Source organism: Takifugu rubripes, chromosome 8 (genome assembly GCF_901000725.2).
Source record: "Takifugu rubripes chromosome 8, fTakRub1.2, whole genome shotgun sequence".
Taxonomy (NCBI): domain Eukaryota; kingdom Metazoa; phylum Chordata; class Actinopteri; order Tetraodontiformes; family Tetraodontidae; genus Takifugu; species Takifugu rubripes.
Genome location: NC_042292.1, coordinates 8,638,488 through 8,661,578, shown reverse-complemented (window position 1 = coordinate 8,661,578; position 23,091 = coordinate 8,638,488). Strand labels below are relative to the sequence as shown.

Below are 23,091 nucleotides of genomic sequence, written 5' to 3'. Positions count from 1 at the left end.
AGAAGATGACATTTTTATAATGGGGTACTTATAAGTATTAAGCAATGGTTTAAATTAAATGTCCAAAACTAAACAGACTTGAAGAATATAATAAAGAATTGGTTGGATTTGTGTTTAAACCAGGGGTGGGGAACCCCCGGCCTCCGGGCCGTATACGGCCTCCGAGACCATTTCTACCGGCCCGCAACGCAATAAGATTTTTATATTTTATATGTGCACTTATACAGTGGGACCGTTCGCTAAACTCCGCGAGCTGCGAGTAGCAGCGGTAGCGTATTTTTGCCCTTCGTATCCTGAAATTTCTTTCGTAACAAGAGGAAATATTTTCCCGTTTTCTGAGATAAAACAGACGGTTATGTCCGAGTCAAGGTCAGGGTCAGTGAACACAGCATGTGATGTACGTAGTGGGCTGGACTGATTGACACGGACGAAAAATGTATAGCGAAACACGCTAAACTCGACAAGTTGAAAGGACAGATGAGTTTGGATAAAATTAACGCTCTTCATCGGCGTTTGGAGGCTCAACAGGCAGCGTTCACACGACCATGTACCGACAGAGAGAATATTACGCGTGCAAGTTTTGTGGTGAGTGAATTAATAGCCACGAAGCTGAAACCTCACGTGAACGTGCCTCGTAGCCGCCGCTGAGGCGCTCGCGCGGAGAAAGTAAAATTGTTTCAAAGCGTGAATTTCTTTTCGTGAATAACTATTGAACTAAAACAAATATTGTTATGATTCCAGTGGCTAACGGTATGTTTTTATGGTCAAGGAATCTAAATATGTAGTCAAAGTATATGTGGGACTAATATTTATGGTGGAAATCACAATATGCCAGGAATTGTTGCGCTTGGCGGAGGTCTGCGCTCTCCGAGTGCTTTCTAGTTGTTATTATTATTGTCTTTATCTTTCTTTCTTTTCATTTATTTTCTTGATTATCTTGTTGTATTGCAGTTTTTGTGAGTAGAGGCCTCGAACAGGCCCTTACGGGTCTCTTGCCTCAACTCTGCACCTCTTTTTTTTTAAATTGTTTTGTATGATCATGAAAACATATTTTACTTGTTTGTCATTTTATTCTATTTTTTTTGGTGATTTTATATGCATGTGTGCTAAATAAATAATTCAAACTCAAATACAGCAATCATGAGACTTAGTAACACAGTGGTTATAGACTTTTTTTGTCTTTTTTTTGCATCCCTAGGTATGTGTTCATAATAGTATGGCCCTCGGAGGACTTTATAAAAATTGAAATGGCCCTCGATATGAAAAAGGTTCCCCACCCCTGGTTTAAACTAATGTTAAGGGCACAAAAATTAACAGAAATGTCTGAAACATCAATAAATGTGCATTTTACTGAATAACTGTGGCGTTCAGTGAAAATGCAGCTACGTCTTCCATTAGGTGCATATGAAATTTCAAATGCATGAAAAACAACAGTCAGAACAACAGATATAGACAAGACAACAAAGATACAGCTCTATGTAACTCCACAGAAGTGAAATGCTCACAAAAATGTGCAACAAAAGGATTCTGGAGAGGAAACAGGCAAGGAAGGGTTAAACAAACACACAAACAATGAGGAACTCCGGAGAAAATGCTTATTTATCTCCTGCCTGGCTTCCTCTCCTCCTTGAAGATTCCCCACGTCCTCCCCTCCATCTCCTCCTCCTGAGCTTTCTGTCCTCACCCTGAGGTGATGACACATGAACAAACACACACAAATGTGCACACAAACACTCTCAAACACACACACAAAAGTCAATGGAGCAGAGGTGGTGACAGTGCTATTTTGGACCGATATGTGTGTGTGAGTGTGTGTGTGTGTGAGTGGATGTTTAGCAACATCTGACAGTGATGGATGTAGAAAAAGAGCTTCCCTGTTTATGTGTGCGTACTTAATTGCTTTGTGGGTAATAAAACCAATCTCAAGTACATGCTAATCACTTCAAATCTCTCTCTCTCTCTCTCTCTCTCTCTTTCACACACACAGATCCCTCCAGCTGACTCGTCCAGCTGTCGACCTCCCACTCCGCTGCACACACATCCCACCCGGCAAATCCCTCCTGAAGCTCGCCGCCTCATTGTGAATAAGAATGCAGGAGAGACGCTGCTGCAGCGCGCCGCCCGTCTAGGATACGAGGTAACCTGTTACCAACACACACGTGAATCAAGACCTCAAAACAAAAACCTTTGTATTTGTGTTTGGCCTATGAAAACACAAGGGTTTCTTAAGTTTAATAATATCAACAATAATACCGCGGAACAAAAAGTGAGTTGGAACAAAAACACAACAACGAAAGGAAATCTGATTGTTCAAGTTGCCATACTCTCCGTTTACATCATTTACAGTGAATCAGGATGTCACTTCATCCTCAGACATGTTATTTCATCCTCTGCAGAACCTCCTCTCACCTTGAGGAGGAACCTCATTTATTTCTGAGGCCCCATTTTATCCTGATGTGCTAAACTCTGATTTTACCCCAATCACGAACTCAATTTCCTACTGAGAAAGTATGAAATATATAGAGTGAATTCTCCGGATTTTAATGACAGTCTGACCTTTGTGAAGCGCCACCATCAGGACAGAAACCTTATGGCAGGCGTCATCAGCTGAACTTAAACCTGTGGCATTTACCTAAAAGCAGCCGCTCTCTTCAGATGTCCTTCATTTAAATTCAGGAGACGTTCAGAAATTATTAGGAGGCAGAAGACTCAGCGTGTGTGCGCGCGCGTGTGCACGTTAAACCACAAGCACAGAGTCTGAATATTTCATGTGCCGCGCGACAAGCCTTGTCAGGTCTCACAAGTGTCACCCTGCCTCTTCGTCTCTCTCGTTAACGTGCAGCCGCGAAGCTAACGAGCTCAGTTTGCAAATGAAGCCGTCATCCATCAGGCAGACATACATACACATGTGCATTTTTTAAAATCAAGCCGCAATCATTTCAAGAGATCGGAACACGATCGGCAGAGTGGGAGGATCTTTATTTTCAGTACACCAGGACACAGCAGTGGCATTTCAAATGGATGAGTTTTGCAGCATTATCTCATATTGCAACCGGCCACAAGGTGGGGTTTAATATTTCCGGCCATATCTTCGCCTTAAACTTAATCTAAAATAAAATGCAAATTATCCAGCGGTGAATTTCCAGTCATGACGTCTGCGGCTTCCAGGGTAGCTGCTTTGAAGGACGATATCAAACGGAAAATTATTCAGTCTTCAAAGGATGTGATCTCATTGGCTCTCCATGTTTCACCTCATGTCCAGGATGTGGTGCTGTACTGCCTGGAGCAACAGATCTGTGATGTGAACCACAGAGATAATGCTGGCTACTGCGCCTTGCATGAGGCCTGCGCCCGTGGTTGGCTGGGAATCGTACGCCACTTGGTTGAGCATGGAGCTGATGTCAACTGCAGCGCTCAGGACGGAACGCGGTACGAGTTAACGCAGGTTATTCCAGCAGCCACGTGCATGAGTTCAACATTGTTCAGTGTTCTATTCTTTGAAAAAGCCCAGGCCTTTTGTTTTGTTTATCTGAATTTTGGAGCGAAAAAAAACCTCAAACGAGGTTTGTGAGATAGAAATTACATTTAAAAAATTTTAAACAGACAAAAGCTGAAGATTTTACTGATAAAGGATCGATTCTGTTCCAGGCCGCTTCACGATGCTGTAGAGAACGACCATGTGGAGGTGGTACGTTTTCTTCTGGCCTGTGGCGCTGACCCCACGCTCACCTTGTACTCTGGTCGAGGAGCAATTAACATGACCCACAGCGCTACCATGGAGACCTTCCTGGAAGGTAGGAGGGTAATGAGGCATTATCATGAGTGACGCTGGGGTTGATACTAACAATTACAAACCCTCAAATAAAATCTTCGGGCAACCAGATGTTACAAGACCCACAGCAGCTTTAGCATAATCATAAAATAATAACTTCACATGACCAAAAAGGAAATTGACAACATGAAATTGTGTGTGTGTTTGTGTGTATGTGTGCATGTACATTTGAGGGGGCCCTGAATATCTGTCCAGGCTCATATTTTCTGTCTCCCCATCCCCTTTTCTCCCTCCTGCTTTCCCTCCCTCTCTCTTTCTCTCTCTCTCTCTCTTTCTCTCTCTCTCTCTCCAAAGAGGTTTAATGAGGCTTGGATGTTGAATCCCAGAACAGCTTACTGCCCCCCTACACACACACAGACACACAAGCATTTCTGCCAGCATCCATCTACCCGGTGCCAAGCCGGCCCCGTCTGAGCGTAAACACTTAACCGATTCCTCCAGTCTTTTGCTGCGCGTGTGGCACCGTTGTTTCATCTTTCTTCCTCCGTCTTCTGGGATTTGTCAACTCTTTGATCGAGTGCTAACTCTGCATTTCTCTTCACAGACTATCTGTCTGACCTCCAGGGAAGGTCAGAAGGTGATCAGGGAATCTTCTGGGAGTTTTACAGCAGCTCAGTTTTTGGTTAGTTAACACACAAACACCTCACGCACATGTGAGCATGAAAGGAAGACGTTGAAATGGTTTGGTATTGTTTTCATTTATCAGGTATTTGTGCTGAGGTTGAAGTCTGCATGTCACAGTAAAAATGTGTTTTTCCAGAGTCGTCCAAGGGCGGAGAAGTACATAACATCCTTGCCGACCCGCCAGGGCCAGAAGAGGAGGAGGACGACAAAGAGGATGACAACAACAACAAGGAACAACATGCCAGGAGAGAGGTGTTTGAATTTGAGTTGTCCGACAGACCGCTGCTCCCCTGCTACAACGTCCAGGTGTCTCTGTCCCAGGGGTCAGTTCAAATGTCCCTACATTACAGATTTATATAGATATCACAGAAAACATGATAATAAAACAAGGATAACCACAAAACAGGATGATCTGTCCTGACATATAAAGCTGCATGTCATCTGCATATAAAGGTATCATGTATAGCTAACAATAACATCAATGAGATCTGTTGACATAAATGTCCTCTCTAGTTGCTCTACAATGTAATGGCCTTCTCTAATTATTACGTTCCACAAAAATCCCAGTACTACCTGCCACTATATTCAAAACCCACTCAAGTGCTTGGGCGATCAATGCTAACATTGATTGATTTTATACTGATTAAACTGAATATGTGTTAAATCAAAATGTAGATATGAAAATAAATACTGAACTACATACAACATTGCCAAAGACCAAAAATGCATCTTCACTTCCCTGGTGGGGTGAGCTGAAAACCATGTTAATAACTCCCAGTCTCTTGCTGGCAAGATAAGGACCCTAAAATTAGACTCAGACGAAACGGTGGTTTCATCATGGTTTCCTATGATGTCACCTCACTGTTCACCTGCATCCCGACTTCAGAGGCAGTTGCCAAAGTGAGGAGACGACTTATCCAGGACAACACATTCTCTGATAGAACTCAACTATTCTCAGACCACATTTGCACTCTGCTCAGCCTCTGTCTCACTACCACCTTCTATGAATTGAGAAAAAGCTTCTACCGACATAAACACAGTTTTGTGGTGGGCTCACTGGGATGTCTGGAACAAGAGGAAACCAGTGGCACTGAACTCTTTCTTTGGAACTACCCCCGGCCATTGGTTCAAGTATGTGGATGATACTTGGGTTAAAGTCAAGATAAAGTCAAGAAGTGGATTCGTTTACTGTCCACATCAACGCAGTGGATCATAACAGCAAGCTCACTCGTGAAGCTGTCATGGACGATTTGGCCTTTCTGGGCCGCAGTGGACAAGAAGCCTCAACACTAAAATGTACAGAAAGAGCACACGCACGGATCAGTATCTTCTTTTAACTCCAATCATCCTCTATGACACAAGCCAGGTGTTATACAAACCCCGAACCACCAGGCACAAATGGTACCCTCAAGGAATGAGGGGAAGGACAACAGCCACATCAGGAAATCTCTGAGACGGTGCAGTTATCCTGGTTGGGCCTTTCTTAAATCCATGAAGAGGATCAAGAACCAACCAGAGAGAGATGGAACAGCATTGTCATACCATACATAGGTAAATCGGGAAAAACCCTCAGGACAAGACACCCAGGCACATAAAAAGTAATGTGGTCTATGCTAACTAGTGCAGTAAAGAATTCACAGATCTGTACATCGTGAGATGAAAAGAACACTGCACAGATGGAAGACATGAGAGACAACTCCTCAGAAAAGGACTCAGCCATCCGTCTACTTCTGAAAGAGGAACACTAATTTCAAGAGAGCTTTGGCCAGACACAAAAGATAGTTTGAATCTGTAGCAAGCGACAACTTACAGAAAATGATCTCCGTGCACACAGACCACTAAAATGATGTAGTCTGTTAGCCAGGCCAGTGGCAGTAATGAGTCTTTTTATGGATACATGTGGTCACAAAAGTTAACATAAGAACAACGGTGGATTCTAATGGTTTCGAATAAAGTTTTGCGATGACAAGATGCAGTTGCCTCTATGAGCAAGCCAGAAGTACAGAACTAAAAAATTGCAGTTGTTGATTCTATGGTTCTACTTCTACTCTCACTGCTCTTCTTCTACTCCTAAGTATGGTCTACGAGTACTCGCACAACTTAAGTTGCCTGCAGCTAAAATGTGCATGGCCAAAATCGCTTCATTTTGCGTTTACACAACAACAAATGTGGTGGCGTTTTCGAAACCCTCCACCCTGGAGTTTTCTGTCTTTCGGTTTGCTCTGTATTCAGGCGTTCCCGTGAAAACAGACACCCAAAACGGAAAACGTTCTTGTATAAATGAGGCCTTGCAGTGCTTTAGTGGGATCTCTCCCCAGAAAGTTTCACAATGGTTATACTTGACATCACATGATGACCAGAACGATTCACACCCCTGTAACAATGCAAATCACTGCCAACCACCACCAACGACCACTAATGACAGCATTCAGTAAAACGCAGTAAATGTAACTCCAGGATTTGGGAACACTTCTCTTTGATGTGGATGACTAAGAACATTCATAGACATCAACTACATCATCACGAAATTATAATCAGACTTCTAAACTGATGGTTAAATATAATTGGTTGTGACAATTTCTTCAATTTGGTGAGATAGCTACTCAAAACCTTGTCCGCAAGGGCTGGCGATTGATTGAGAGGTGTACCCTGCCTTTGCCCCGATATGCAGCTGGAAAAAGCTCCAGCACCCTCCCTGTGACCCCTGAAAAGGATAAAGCAGTTAAGAGAGAGAGAGAGAGATTAAACTCTTGTATACCTAACCCAAAGTGCATGCAACCACAAATGGTACATTCCCAATAGAGGTTTCAGGACACACTGTCCCAGCTGCCCACTCAGTCCATTGGTATTTTCCTTGGCCATAGAGCACTTGTCTATTACACTCAGAACATTATCACCAATGAACAGGACTTGTAGTAAATGACAGTGCCTCCTGTCCCTAATTAATCATTATACAACATAAGATCCGCCATCACATCTACTTTTCAAAGGCAAGATTGGCCAAAAAATATTGGTCCACCATCCTTAAAACACTTGCAGAAGCATTTAAAATTGATCTTCAATATCATGTAGTTATGGACATATTTGGTAACAGATAGCAGACAGACATTAGGTAAAAGCCATAAAAATATGGCTTAAATAAAATAATAATAGAAGAACATTATTACATTGGAAATCAAAACATCCACTCAGTGTCTGCATAGTTTGGCAACCTGCCATAATTCATACAATCAAAGAAAACAAAATATCCTCTAAAGGTGTCCAAAGACAAAATTTATGTCTGGGACCCACTGTTGATGCATTTAAGGTAAACTTGAAACGGAGCCCAACTAATTACCACTTAGCAGTCATTTTGCTATTATATTTGAGACTGTGGTTGAATTCAATTGAACCATGTCTTGTTTCATGAAAAGTTTTAGTGTTGGAGGTTCTATGTTGGATATATAGGTATAACATATGTACGGATGCGTATGAGCATTGTGATCCTGCACAATGTGTCCACGTACTATGCCGCTGATGCACAATCAAATATCTTTTTTTAAGTAAAAAAATTCCATTTCAGCATTGCCTAATTTAATTCGGCCATCATTTTTCATACTTTTCTTTTCGACAAATCACAACCTGTATAGAATGTCACATTTGAAAAGAAATACCCGAGCTGGCTTGTACAAAACCCGGAAGTACGGGTCCATAAAGCGGACTGCGCGGTGACGCTGTATTTAGGGGAGAAATCGACCAAGTAAGATCAAACCAGATTTAAAGATGCTGTAAAAACAATGAACTCGGAGTTATGAAACACAACTTCATCCATCGGTGGTAAATGAAGTCGACCAGAGAGAGAGAGAGAACGCACCCGCGCACACGCTGCCGTTCACACCTTTACCGTAACGTCTCAGTCATGCGTTCCAATTAAGGCGGTGGAAGGAAAAGAACGGGGCAAGTGAGTGAGGGAACGAAAAGCGGCAAAAAAAAAGAAACGCAATCCTCAGAGGAGAGGATGTAAAGAACGAGGGAGCGATAAAGCCGGAAGAGGGGGAGAGGTCGTTAACGAGGATTGCATCGCTGTGGCGACACGGCTAATTGGCTTCCACTTCGTCTTCCTCCCCTGTCGCCTTTCTGCTTCTCTCTCGCTTCTTTTTTTCCCCTCTCGTGTCTGATGTAGTATTAATGGCTCCTCCAGGGTACAAGGCCACCGGCTACATGCATTCATTCCACACACATTCACGAAGGCTGCTTCAACATTCCACGGAACATTCCAGCAGAAACTGGATGTAAAGCAACATGTGGCCTTGTCCAGTGCACCGTGTGTTGACCACATTAAAATCAATAACTGCACTGCTCACATAGCCTCCTCCTCCCTCCTGTGATATTTATGCAGGTTTTGTCTTCTTAAGACACATTTCTAACACCTTCTCTGTCTCCTTCCTGCAGCCCCAGGAACTGGCTCCTCCTCTCTGATGTCCTGGGCAGGCTCCGGATGACGTCTCGTTCTTTCCGACGCCTCTTTCCACAGCTAAATGTGCAGTCCATCCCCGAGGATGAGTTTTACCGCCAAGCTTCTCTGTCGCAGCTCCTGACAGGTCCAGATGAGCAGGATCTGGCTTCATTCAGGCCGGATATCAAGGACCCACTGGAGCTGATAGAGGCTACGCCTGAGCTGGCGGGCATGCTTGGATCTTCCCTGGAATTTGTGGACACTCGTCACCTGGAATCTTCTCCACCTCTGACCCCACCTCCACCACCGTCACTGCACCTGCCGCCCGAGCAGCAGGATCCAACCAAGGCAATTTCAAAGACAGACAGTGAATCACAAAGCAGGACCGTCAAATCAGGCCAAAGACAAGGACTAAAAACTGGAGAAATTTCTGCTGCAACAGTGAAAACAGAAACCAAAATGACATCTGGCGTTTGTGAAGTGCAACAACAAGCATGTAAAAATGACGTTGGTGCCACAAGTGCGAAATCAAACGTGACGATAAATGTCAACTTATGGGAACAAAGTAAACATACCAGAATTGCTAATTCTGCTTCCAAAGTTGACTCCAACATGTGGCAGCTACAGAGACAAAACAGGGTAACTTTGGAAGAGGTCAACTCAGTTCTTCTGGATCCTAGAAGTGTCACTGTCTTGGAACCCCAAAGAAAAACTCATTCGGACTCCAGCACTTTGGAGCAAAGCAGTAGTAATGCTGGAATTGCGAACTCTGCCAACCCAGAATCTAAAATTGATGCAAGAACATGGCAGCAACAACAGCTCGGAAATTATTCTGCAAGGAATTCTCCAGCTGTGCCTGATGTCAAAGTTATACCGCGGTTACGGAGTAGAACTGCAGGGAATTCAGACAACAATGTTCCATTGGAACAACAGCAAATGCTAAAAGACTGCGATTCAGCCAATTTAAACAGTACAACAGGCAGTGCCACACTGAAACGACAAAATCCACCCAAAACGTTGGATTCTACAAAATCTTTGGTCAATGGGAGACTTTGGGAATTGCAAAGACAGCGGAATAAGAATACGGTTATCACCGACCCCGCAAAGTCAAGTGCGACAGTTGATGTTCGAAAATGGGAACAGCAGGGAATAAAACAAATAGGTGGCAATAGCCCAGCAACCAAAAGAGAAGCTAGTTTCTGTGACCTCGGCCAAGGTGCTAAAACCATAAAGGTGGATCCTGCCTGGCAAAGGAGCCTGGGTAATGTCAGAGTCCACATCAGAGATCTGGGAATGAACGTGTTGGGAGGTACCACCATCCAGAGAGACTTGAAGAAAGAGCAAGGGAAGGTTAGCGGAAAGGCCGTCAGGGCTAAAGCAAGATCGTGACAATGGAACGAGCTTTTCTCTCAGAAGTCCATGAAGAAAAAACGTGATTCGGTTTTGTACATATGTGAAAATATTCGGACAGAGAGTCCTCTGTAGAGTGATGTAAAAGTACGTCTGTGCGATACATCAACTGTACATATGTTTTTATTTATGGGTACAGGTATGATTTTAAATTGTATGTACATAAGTTTTGGTGATGTGGTTGACAAGAGAGGAAACATTGGTGTGTAATTTTGTATTAAAATGCAACTTCTTCATCACAAAAATGATGTCCAATAAATGAAAACCAAAAAAAATGTGTTGCTAATTAATGCTAATTCATTATGTAAAGATATTACCCTTTTAAAGGGCTAGAAATAAAATAAAAAATTCTAATTTGTAGAGATCACAATCATTTGCGTGACATGCTAATTAAGGACAATTTAGGGTTCTAAAAAAAGACATTAAGTGTTGTATTCAGTCTGCTAGCTGTTGCTACATGTCAGCACAATGAATCAACATATTTAAGTAGTTGAAGCAAGAAAGTATTCCAGTAGTTGTTTTCAACATCAAATTATCAAAGCTAACACACTAACAAAGATCAGCATGCCAGAAATGTTCGTTTTCCCATCAAATAACTGCTGAACCTTATTTTGTTTGATTTGGTGCACCGATTAAAGCTTCTACGTAACAAAAAATCCATGTAATTCTGGTCAGGAAGCGACGGTTTTTATGCACAGAGCTGTGCGAGTCCAGTAGTTAAAGTGTGTAATTGGGCACCAATTTGCATTTTATTTACAGTGGGCCATGTGCCTGTGCATGTTAAACAGCCTGTAATTAAGGCGGTACAGAAAAATGGTAACATTTCATTTCTAGTGGATGGGAATTCTGCTGATTGGACCGATGACCCCTTACTCTGGCTCTGAGGGAAACAAACAGACGAAAGTGTCCCCAGAGGAGGTTTCACCCGAAATCTCTGATTCCAGACTCAGAGGAAACACCAAGAATGAGCAACGTAAACACAAGTGATTTGAGAGATCGTAGCACAACCAACGCAAAATGACCACGGTTCATTCAACAGATGGCGTGATGCCATATTTCAAACCTGTACCGGCACAAACAAGCCGAGCTTAACCTTTCGCTCCACAGAGCCGACGCGTAGGCGAGCTGCTGGCTGGTCAGACGCTGCGTAACGAATGTGAAGTAAATATCAAACTCTGCAAACATGCTAATTTTAACCTTTGCACAGATATCCCAGACCTTCACAACAGCTTCTCACTTTCATCGGGTCCCACACCAAAAGGTGAGAAACGCAACGCAACAAAGAAGAACCTGCAGCGCACATTTGCAATCAAAAATCTGGGATGTAAGCAATAGCTCCTGGGACACAAGTGACTCACTTTGGTCCTGGAAAAGTGGGACAAACTGTTTTCCTGTTGTCTGAAAACGTGAGCGGAGCAAGAATCCATTCATGCATGGACGGAGCTCTCTCTCTCTCCCTCATTCTCTCTCTCTCCCTCTCTCACACACACACACACACGCACTTGGTCTTTTCGGTCGCCCACACCCTTTCATCCTGACGTGTGTGTTCAAGATGAGTCATTCACACACGTGTGCATATATGCGCGGGCGCGCACACACACACACACACACAGGGATAAAAGGATGCAAGGAAGTGAACGGGAAAAGACTCGGCACCTCTTCTCGTTTCGTCGCATTACAGATTTTTCTCTTTAAAATACAAAATTCTGTTTTTAAACTGTTTCCCAATTCATGGAAGACGTTGTTATTAAGTTATTTACGATTTGTTCGGGGTTGCGTGTCATGAAATTCCTGAAGGTCATTGGCTGAGCTTGCGGTTGTCCTCTGAGTCCATTTCCTGCTGCATCGGTCTCAACGTCTACGTTGCTAGTTGTTCCTGACGGCAGCAACTATATCCTGTTAGCATAATTTGATTATGGTCTAAAGCGCCTCCGTCTACTGCCAAAATAAATGTTGATAATGACAACAGATGGCAAGAAGAGCAGTGGAGATGTTGACGACGTCAAGGGAAGTCAGACTGAAAACAGTGTGAGGTCATCCAGGCAAGTATCCCGTATCCCGTTTGCCCGTATTTGTCATGAAGGCAGCGACACTAAATGATGCTTGTCTTGTTATTGAAATGTTTAAAAGGGCCAAAAGTCAAGGGTGAAGGACATTGGAGCTTCACTTTTCATGATGCAGGGAGCCCCTCCCCATCGAATTGCAGAATGGCAGAATATACGGTATGAGTCCTCACCGACGTTCCACTTCCAGATTATGGGAAATTTAAACTTGGTGGAAGTCACCGCTCCTCTCATTTTCATTTTTGAACACATTCTAGTTGACCTTCAGAATCCAAAAGAGCATAATTATTAGGAAAATAGGGAAGAAAGCCTTCCACGGAAGGTTAGAGAGGGGCGCAACATCCGGTACACATTGGGAAGCAAGCGCACGCTAATGACAGAGGAATAAATCGACAGGAGGTTAAAACGGCTACATTTGCTGGAGGTTCATTTGTGATAAACATCATGATCCTGAACAGCAGATCGTTCTTTCAGTTCAACATTGCTGATGTCAATTTCCTCAAAGAAACTTAAAAAGAGTGTTGTTGTTTGCATCTCTCTAGTTTTGTTTCTTCCTAAATTAACAACAAGGTTAAACCCCGAAGTAAAAGTCAAATTTCATTTATTCCTGACGAATGGCTTGCAGAAGACCAAACGGCTACGTATCTTAACACAGCCGACAGAAAACACCACGGGCCGTCCCTTAAGATGTGATGAAGGCCATCCCGTAGTGTAGGAATTCATCATACTCACACACACACTCGCACATACACACACACACACACTCATACACACACACACAGACTCATCCCCTGACGTCAAAGCTGCCACTGGATTCTCTGGTGTGGACAAGCGTTTTTTCCCCCATAATTGTGTGTGAATAATAAGTGTGTAACTGATTGTGCGCTTGTATAAAATTGTGTGTGTTGGTGTGTGATGGGGGGTGTGCATGTGTGTGCACGCGACTGCCTAATGCCACTGTTCAAGACGAAGGATTGAATTGCTAATGCACTGCAGGGCAAGAAAGGGTGTGTGTCTGTGTGTGCGGTTGTGGGTGTGCACACAAGTTGTCTGGCTGTTTAGCGAGCGAGACGAGCCGCGCCGTCGATGAATATTTAAAGAGAGAGAGGGGAGAGAGAGCGAGCAGCCATCATTTATTGATGTTGGTAGAGGGAAAGATGAATAGCCCGTCTGTGTAAACAGTGCTGGAAAGCGTGTGTGTGTGTGTGCGCGTGTGTGTGTGTGTGTGTGCGCACGCGCGCGTGTGTACCAGCGTGTGTGTGTTGGAAACAGCCAGCATCCGAATGCTCGTCGGCACTTAGTCTGTATGAGAAACGGCCTGATTACGAGTCAGGTCGCAGAGATTTTCCCGGCATTTTGCCTCTTTTTTCAAAATGCAATTTTCGGACGCCATTCTGCTTCTGACAAAGTGGTGGCGGGATGGCCTGGCAGGGTCTGAAGATGTCCTGACAAACTCACACAGTCTCCGACAAGTTGTCAACAAATGTGCACTTAAATTCAGGGGCGCGAATTACCTGTCAATATCGTCGTGGACGTTGTCTTGCTCAAACCCGCTACAAATCATCTGTGGCTATCCTTATGAAATGTTTTGAATCTATGGAAAGATGGCAGAAAATTCATGTTGCGACACCACGTAATAGCAGCCATGGCGTTTTCAGGCACATAAGGAAACCGGATTTCTTCGGTAGCTTGATTACGTAAAATGCATGTTAGCATCAGCCGAGAGGACTCTACCCTCTCGGTTGGCTCGGTTGTGTGTCGACTTACGAGAGAATGTGGGCGGCAGGCTGGCCGACGTGATCTGACCTGACAAAAGCTTTACAAACAGCAACCAGACGTGATCCAGAATTGCCAGGTTTCACCGGAACGACATGGAGGCTGCTGCGATTCTTACGTTTATGGACGGGCACAAAAACCTGAGATTTACAACACCTAGCTTGAGGGGTCTTGACTCCATCCATAATCTGGCTACTGCAAACTCCTTCATCAACAGAAACTCCGATGCATAAATTATGCACGGCAATTGAGCGACAGGTGTAAATTATTGTTACGCTTGCTGAAAGCTCGTTTAATAAGTCTGATCGCGAATGCTCAGCCCTTACGACTTACATCCCAGCAGCGGTGCTGGCCCAGTCTTGTATCTCTGTCATTTTCTTTCTAAATGCTCGGCCACAACGAAGTTTTCTGGTTTCCTGGGTCTGGAACACGGTGCTGTGACTAAACTCTGCCTAGCCTTTCACGTAACTTGGGCAAATCGCGTTTCACACTATCGGCAAGCTAGTTTTTGATAATGATATGAAATATCACGCCAACCTGTTTTGTTCTATTTCTCGCATTTGAAAGTAACGACAAAAGGGTTTGGACGCGTAGAGGAAAAGGCCGTTTCGGCGCGTCAAAGAAAAAAAGCCCTTTGGTCGCTTCCGAGTGAGCAGGCGTTCAGGCAGGTACGCACGAGGACAAGCCAGCGCGCGCATGGGAGAGAGGGGAACAGGCGCGAGGGCGGGAGGACGGTTTCAAGGTTCCCCTTCTATTCGCCGGCTCGCTCGTTCCCCTCTGCCTCGCTCTCACACACACAGTCAGACAAGGTCACACACACACACGCACACACACACGCACACACACACACACACACACGCACGCACACACACACTCACGACTACGCGCGCGCGCACACGCCCGTCTTCATGCTTCGCTGCCAAACCCCTCAACGCTCTTTCCTCGCTCACGCTTTCACCGTGTTGCGGCCCCTCGCTGGCTCGCCCGCTGCTGCACTCGTCTGATCTGCTAAATCTCCTCGGAGCGTATGAAAAGGAGGAAATCAATTAAACTGCCCTGCCAACTCCCACCCTGGTCGGTTCCGTCGGCTGGGATTTGGTGGTGGAAGAAATGTCCGTGATATTTAAAAGAAATCCATAAATCTATATTTTTCACGCCAAATTTAATTGAGCTGCCAGTCATTCCATACTGATTGATTTCTTCGCTGTCCGCGCATGTTGTTAGCATACAGATCGGACAATTGTATTGCTTCCTTTTATGTTTATCAGAACTATGCAGTTACGCCACCGAGCCACTAGGTGGCAGTCAGGCTTCCAGAGCATTGTGATTCTGTCAATCGCGTCAAATGCTGCGTTCCATTAACCTCAGAATTCAGAAGTCTGGCCTGGGACTGACATCACAACCGACTTTTCAGCATTGCAGTTACAAAGTCGGAAAACAAGATGACGGCCTCCACGAAAGCCATTCTTGCGCTTGTCTTGTCCAAATATTTAAAACTCCTGGACAAACAAGCGGTCCTTCTGAAACTTTGAAACACGTTGAATTAAGGGGAAATGCAAAACACAGAATGTGTATATTTCTTTGTTTACAGAGAGTATCGAAGGGCGCGCACTCTGTTTACTGTTTACACTCGGGGCACCCATCTTTGTAAGCCAACTCGTGGGTAGTGGAAATCTCGACCTCGGCGGGCAGCCCAGGTGAAATTCCCAACCTGGAACCCATAAAACCCAACTTCTGAGTACAAAAGCATATGTCCCTCCCAGCTAATTTTTACTGCCTTGGTTTACCTGTGGCTACCTTTAAGAGCAGTCTGTAAGTCTGTGACCAAGCTGGTTCCTCAACCACAATCAAAATACAGTGGGACCTCTACTTACAAAATTAATTCGCTCCAGAAGTTGTTTCGTAACCTGAAAATTACGTAAGTAGAGACGCGTTTTCCATGTAAATGCCCTAATCCGTTCCAAGCCCCCAAAAATTCGGACATAATTTTTTTCATTAATCATAAAAATGCATCAAAACATGTAACAAATACATGTTACAATTAGATTACCGCACAATAAATGTAGGAATTCAGTGCAAGGCTTCTCCAGGAACAAAATAAACTCTATTATAGGCTAATCTTACATTAGCCGTCATTACTAGCAACACTTGTGGTAACACCGCCATCTAATGGACAAACATACAAACACCCACAATAAATAAAAGTTAAACGAAGGCGACGCTGGGAAACACACAAACTTGTACATATTGACGTCCCTCCTAGCCAATGGGATGACAGGAAGATGCTAGGCGATAGCCAATGGCAGAGCAGCTACTAGCATGTTTGCATTCGCTAAACTCCGCGAGCTGCGAGTAGCAGCAGTACAGTATTTTTGACTTCATATCCTGAAATTTCTTTTGTAACAAGAGGAAATATTTTCCCATTGAGACGCTTCGTAACCTGAAAATTTCACATGTAGAGACGTTCGTAAGTAGACGTCCCACTGTACTTCCCCCAGAGTAGATGTTGCCGGATCCAGCAACATATTATCCCAATTATGTTTCATATTGCCTGTACTAATGTTGCACCAATGTGCAGGCTCTGAAAATGCATTGCTAATTTTAGCAATGACAAGTAGCCATTTTCATTCCTCAATCTATTGCCTTGTCAATTCAATGACCCACCTAGATATGTTCTAATGCATACGATGAACAACCACGCTCGGCAATATTTGACCGTAGAGAACATATGAACTGCCTATGCCCACAGGGATTAGAATCAAGTTAGCCAAAATCCTGGCGTAGAAAGTTCTCAGGGAAAGGTCACACCTGAACGCTGGTGGGCCGCGGCACATGGGAAGCATCTTTTAGCCGCTCCGGTTCTGGTTTATGTCACTGTGGAGACGACCGCCCGCTCTGACTCCACCGAAAAAAACATCCGTGTGCGCGCCTTCCCGCTCAGACACACACACACACACACACACACACACACACACACACACACACACACACACTTTCATTCTCCATGTGCACTCTAATTGCCCTCACTGCCTGTGTGTGTGTGTGTGTGTGTGTGTGTGTGTGTGCGTGCATGCGTGCGGGTGCGTCTAAAAGAAGGAAATTAGACTGCCTCATTATTCAAATTGGCTCGGAGGAGAAACGCAGCGCTCGCCTCGTTTACGCCTCGACACAGAGCGAGGGAAGGAGGGATCTGTCACACTCTTCCAGCCTCTCCCGCTCTCCCCTCCTCCATCTCCTCGTTCTGTCATTCACCATCCTTTTGTCCTCTCCTGCTCTCGCCTGCTTCCTCTCTTCCTCCTGTCACTCCATCCTCCCTCTCTTTTTTTCTTCCTCCACTCCTCCCTCATCACGTAGCCCTTCCCTTCTTCCTCGCGCTTCAATCTGTCAGGCCCTCCTCCCCCTCGTTCTCTCGTTCTCAAATTACATCCTTGTTGCTGCCTCGTTTCTCATCCCGTCGCCGGGGGCTGTCGCCCAGGACCGGCGAGGGTGCTAAACGATTTCCCACCATGCATCACTCCTGTCGCACACTCACACAGTAAATTTCAGCTTTCTTCACGCTGTTGGAGTCTCCAGTTGACTTGTTGATGAACGAACAAGGACCCGTTAAAGCGATAAATACATATTTGTTAAATTGAGGCGGTAAATTTTTGGAGCCTAAATTAGCAGATATTGCCAGTTCATCAACTTCTTACCACCATCGGTAAATGCGATAAAACATGCATGATGAAAGTAAATCTAACGTATAATCATCAACACGGGCGGCGCCCCCATAGCTGCGGATGCTTTGTTAACCTGATGATGTTTACTTGATTATCCTCGATATTTGTCCCCTCATTATGAAGGAATTGCCTGTATTGGCAGGATAAAAAAAATCAATGTGGCAACATATTGCCCTCTTGGGAGGTGTGGCACAAGAATTGATTAGCTTTTGGAACATCAATCTTTATTTCATAGAAGAACGTGCTCCAAACGGATTTCCATGCTATTTTCGCCGACAGTCCAACAATCGTCAGAACCCCAAATGTCCACCAGGGGGCAGTCAATACTTGAATGAGGGACACTGAGAAATCACCTGACAATATAAATTTTCATACTTTTTGAGTGACATCAAACAAAGAAGACATTCGTCAACCGATTAACGCTCTAAGCTAAGTGGGGCATCTTAGCCTCGCGCCAACAGTGGTCTCTTTCTTGATCTCCAAATTTAGCCTTACGCGTTTTCCCATCGCCATCATTTTTTAGCAACTTTCTTGATTCTCCGATAGATGTCAAAAGGATAATGCATTGAGGCTGGAGATGTTTTTAGTCGCCACTAAGCAAGACTGAGGCACCTCAAGGCGTCCACAACAAAAACTGGCCAATTGTTCTTTCAACATCGAGAAGTCGGAGGTTTAAAACGCCGGTGAGTCTCAACGGGCTCTCTCTTGTTTCTTTGTCATGCTCTGCGTGATCCTTTACCTCTCTTCTGTTTAACATCTCTGCTGACAATGATTTAACATCACATCTCATTCAATTGCGCATTCAACGAAAGAGCGAGAAACCACAGTGGAGAGACGGAAGACATCAGAGGAGGAGGAAAGCGGAGGGAGACGGGATCGGGGGATGACCGATAAAACGAAAGAAAATAAAAGGATGCAAGGGAAAGAAGCAATGGAGGCTAACAGATGTCTACAGGGTCACATAAATCACACATTTCCTGCCTGACAAATTGATCGCTCCTTGCAAATCTCCCCCAGTACACCTCCAGACTGGGCGTAAATGTGTGTGAGTGGGTGTGTACGTATGCGTGCATGCACACACATGGGTTGAGACAGAACAAGAAAAGACAGAAAGCTCAAGAAAAAGGACACTTAGGACAAAGTAAATTTGGCTTCAATTCGTGAATATTAATCTGAAACACCTCTATAGCACAACAGTGTTACTGCTATGGCAATAAAATAATATACAAAATGAAAAAGGGGAGTTTCATGCTAACAATTAGCCTTTATTTTTATTGCGTTGTGAGTTCTTTAATCACATCAGATGACGCGACACCTTTGGTTTTGGCCTACATGGTTGCCTCCCTCTCATTAGCACCAATGCAACTATATAAGCAATTCCTATTGGCTAAATAAAAATGATGATTTTATTTATTGTTCACACTTAAATGTACTCAGCTACTTCTCACATTCGGTGACAAAATCATTTATTGGACTATTTGCTGACAGGAGAAAGCACCATCTGCCTTTCCAATCATCTGTACCCTCAGTGACTGGTGTGTGTGTGTGTGTGTGTACCAGTGTGTGCATGTGTGTACAACTAAGGATTGAAGATGAAGGCAGTAGCGATGTGACAGGTGAATAATCAGAGCTGTCGCAGCTACACACCTGAGGAGCAGCGATGAACATCTCAAACAACCGTCGTTGTCTGTCTACCCCTCACACACACACACACACGCACACACACACACACACACACACACACACACACACACACACACACACAGACTCTGAACTTACCACAATAACCCTGAACTTAACACAGTAAACCTCGACCACATGAATGAGACCCTGAACGCACCACAGTATGTGTCACACAGAACCAATCACACGACCGCCTGAGCTCATTATCATACAGCACAAACAGGCTCCAAATCACAGAACAGCACAAGTTGCCCAAGTGCACGTCAGTGACACAAGCGTTGTAGAGCAACAACCAATAATTCTGTTCATCAAAACTGAACTGGACTCCATAATCTGTGTGGCCCGGTAACCATAGCGATTAAGTGACCAAAAGACCTAAAGGCTGTGGACCAGAACACAAGGTCTCATTGACTTCAAGCACAATATAGAAACAGACAGATTATTATTATTGTTGTTGTTGTTGTTGTTGTTGTTCTCTCTCTCACACACACACACACTGATCAAAGCTCCTTGGCTTTGATGTTTGATGGACCAAGGTCAACATCCCTCTGGATTCCAGAACAGCTCTAAAACACAATCGGCTCTTTCTCGGAACGATTGTAAACCATTTAAATCTGTCCCGGTTTAAGTCCTTTTGTTCACAGACAGACATTCATGCCAGTCGAGGTACGTACCTCTTTTTCCCCACGGTTTTCCCTCCTGACGTCATCGTGGACACCCAGCAGAGCCAGTTTCTTTATGTCCTACTGGAACCAGTCTATGGATATTCCAGTGGGCCCAGTCCAGTCTCAACTGTGATGTCTGCTTGACAACAATAAGTTATTTAAGAATCAGAAGCTACCAATTCCACATTTTTACCATTAACCTTGAGCCAAAAGTTTGTTAGATTTGGGTCACGTTGGTGGGCCGTGCATTCAAACTGTGGCTGAGGCAGGCGTGACAGCGTCCTGAGCACCAACATATTAAACCCATCCATTATTGTAATAATATCTGGGGAAAAAAGCTGAAACATCAATTACACCAGATCTGAGAATTTTATCTTAACACAAGCATTTGCCTTTTCTAGAAAGCAAACATCTCTTAAATGGCATCATATTGTTTAAGTTAATGAAGATTATTCCTTTGAGAAAAATTAATTGTACCGGTATATATTATTAGGAATATTGTTTTCGGTTGCCACACTGTTGCTGACCCTTGACCTTTAACAACACGTGATTCTTCCACAAGCAAATATGAAAAGTGTGTGTGTGTGTGCGCGCGAGTGTGTGTGTTTTAATTATTCTGGGTCTAACCTTGTCAACCTCTAATTGGCAGACACAGACGCACGGGGACGTAAACCACGTGTGCGTGTCAGTGGCGGTACCACAGCGCCTCCTGCTGGCCACATCGATGCTTTGCAGTTTGTTTATATAAACGCGAATGAAATAACGGTAAAGGTCTGAAATTAACCATCATTTAAAGTTAAAAATTAAAAGAAAAACACCTGTTAAATGTTAAATTGAATAAATGCATCATTGTCAGACAATATTTAGGTCCAAAACTTTGTGTCAAGTCGAGAAAACAAAAAAAAACAAAACAGAAAAACGCAGATCTTGCAGCTGTCTCTCGTCGACAGCAGAGCTCACATGAGTTCTGAGCTGAGCTTTTTTGTGTTTCCATGGAAATTTTTGGATGAGCAAAACTCAGAATTCAGATTTACACATAAAAACTGAACAAAATAATTATTTGTAGGTGCTCTGTGTGATTTTGCATGGTTTTAGCACAATTTGATTTTCGTCTCAAATCGATGGCATCCCCCTTTGACCCGCTAGCTTCCTGCCTTTTGAACACTGTAAAAAGTCTGGTCTCTGGAGACAACAAGGGTTCGTAAATGTCAAAAGAAGGAAACAAAAAAAAAAAGCTTGCTCTGTTTTGTTAGCATTTACTTGGAACATTTAAAGGAAGTCACATCATGTAAGTTCACATCGTGCACCCTGGAGCAGGGCAGCCAAGTGTTCCCACAATCTCATCTGACTGCAGGAGGGAACAGCTACTGCAGCTTCTCACGTGCAAGATGAGGAAACAAACATTGCATGACCTGAAAGGAAGTGAAACTAAATCAGCTTTATTGGAGAATATATGCCTGTTGATGGAAAACAGGTTCCTGAGAACATAAGCAACTTAAGTAAGGACAGCAAATGTGAGCCAATCAGAACTTTTTCAACAAGCTCGGAGTTCTGCTGATGCTTTTGATGCTACAGGCACTTCCTGTTTACAGCTGATGGTTATATTATTCCCATCAAGGCTGACTGGCTGGGACACGTGTGATGCTTTGGGACTTCACCAGTAATCAGATGTGCAGCCTGTCCGTAAACACGATGATCATGTATCCTGAAGCAGTTAGCGCACGCTTGCAGCATGCACACAGCTCATGGTGTTAGCTTTAGCCCAACTGTGTGCATGCAGTATCAGGTATCTGATGAACCCCTTGCTCAGGCCACACACACACACACACACACACACACAAAAACGACCTTTAAGTTCTTCAACAGACAGCTGTAAGTAGAAAAACAAACAGCCGCTGGTACATTTTGTATGTTTAACCAATCAAAAAATCTTTAATCTCTGGAAACTCAAAATATCCAGTCAGAATTCCATGGAGCAAAAGTACTTTCCTAGATGGAACCCACCCAGATAACATGAAATCGATCCCATCTGCATGTCCCGGCCATCAGAAAAGTCAATAAAAGGTTTATTTTTACATCTTTGGGTTCATTTTTACAAAGTTTTTACAAAGTTGGGTTCAACTTTTAGTGACTTTATCCGGGATCCTACACACGGAGATAAAAACCCAGGGTTGCGGCGCCGACTGGCGTGAAAACCCAAATTTGGATTTTACTTTTAAAGCTGAAAGTGAAAAGAAAGAGGAGGCATTGCTGTTTTAAGATTAGTGTCTTGTCTTAAATTAGCTTTGCCACAGCCCGGACTGGTGGCCCGTTTGGTCCTGCAGCCTCACAGCAACTGCTGAACAGAAAACGGGGTTGCCGGGGGAAACCGCCAGCGTCCCCATGGAGTTCTTATCATCACGTTGGTGTAAACCTATTTGCCCAAGGTTGAGCAACAGCGGGTTTGTTTGTACTCAATAAAATCCTTCTATTTTTAACCAGACAACAGACTTTTATACTTCTGTAAATGATTGTGGGAGTATTTGATCCGCTCAGGTGTTCGGTGTCAGTATTATGGGATGGACGGCCCCGACGAATCAATACGTTCGACAGGTTTAAATGAAAGCCATTTGGCTGCTATCTGTTCTTCTCCAAACACGTTTGTTCACACAAGAAAACGCCGCGTGGAGAAACTTGCCCGGGGCCGTTTCTCCATCTTTGTGTCAAAGATAAACGCACCAAAACAAGTTGTGAACTCGACGACTCCAGCAGAGTTCAACATTCTGGAAACCTGCTTGAGGTCATTCTTCTAGTTGTGATGTGAGAAACTGTCACAGACCAACAAAGAGAAGCTTCATCCCTCATTCTACACAGGAAATATTCAATGATGACGTGCACAAAGATG

The 23,091-nt window shown here is 44.0% G+C and overlaps 1 protein-coding gene across 2 annotated transcripts in view; it reads left to right on the top strand.

Moving 5' to 3' along the window:
• The window catches only part of LOC101072921 (BCL-6 corepressor-like), a 28,920-nt gene extending 18,614 nt beyond the window's left edge, over positions 1-10,306 (top strand). The window contains exons 8-13 of one of the 2 annotated variants that reach the window (XM_011606309.2): positions 1,988-2,137; positions 3,263-3,429; positions 3,649-3,794; positions 4,377-4,454; positions 4,593-4,779; positions 8,888-10,306. In XM_011606309.2, the coding sequence (XP_011604611.2) occupies positions 1,988-2,137; positions 3,263-3,429; positions 3,649-3,794; positions 4,377-4,454; positions 4,593-4,779; positions 8,888-10,280 (2,121 nt within the window). In that variant the 3' untranslated portion in view covers positions 10,281-10,306. The remainder of the gene's footprint in view (positions 1-1,987; positions 2,138-3,262; positions 3,430-3,648; positions 3,795-4,376; positions 4,455-4,592; positions 4,780-8,887) is intronic. The other variant, XM_029840381.1, reaches the window with a different exon arrangement.
• Positions 10,307-23,091: the final 12,785 nt, after the last annotated feature.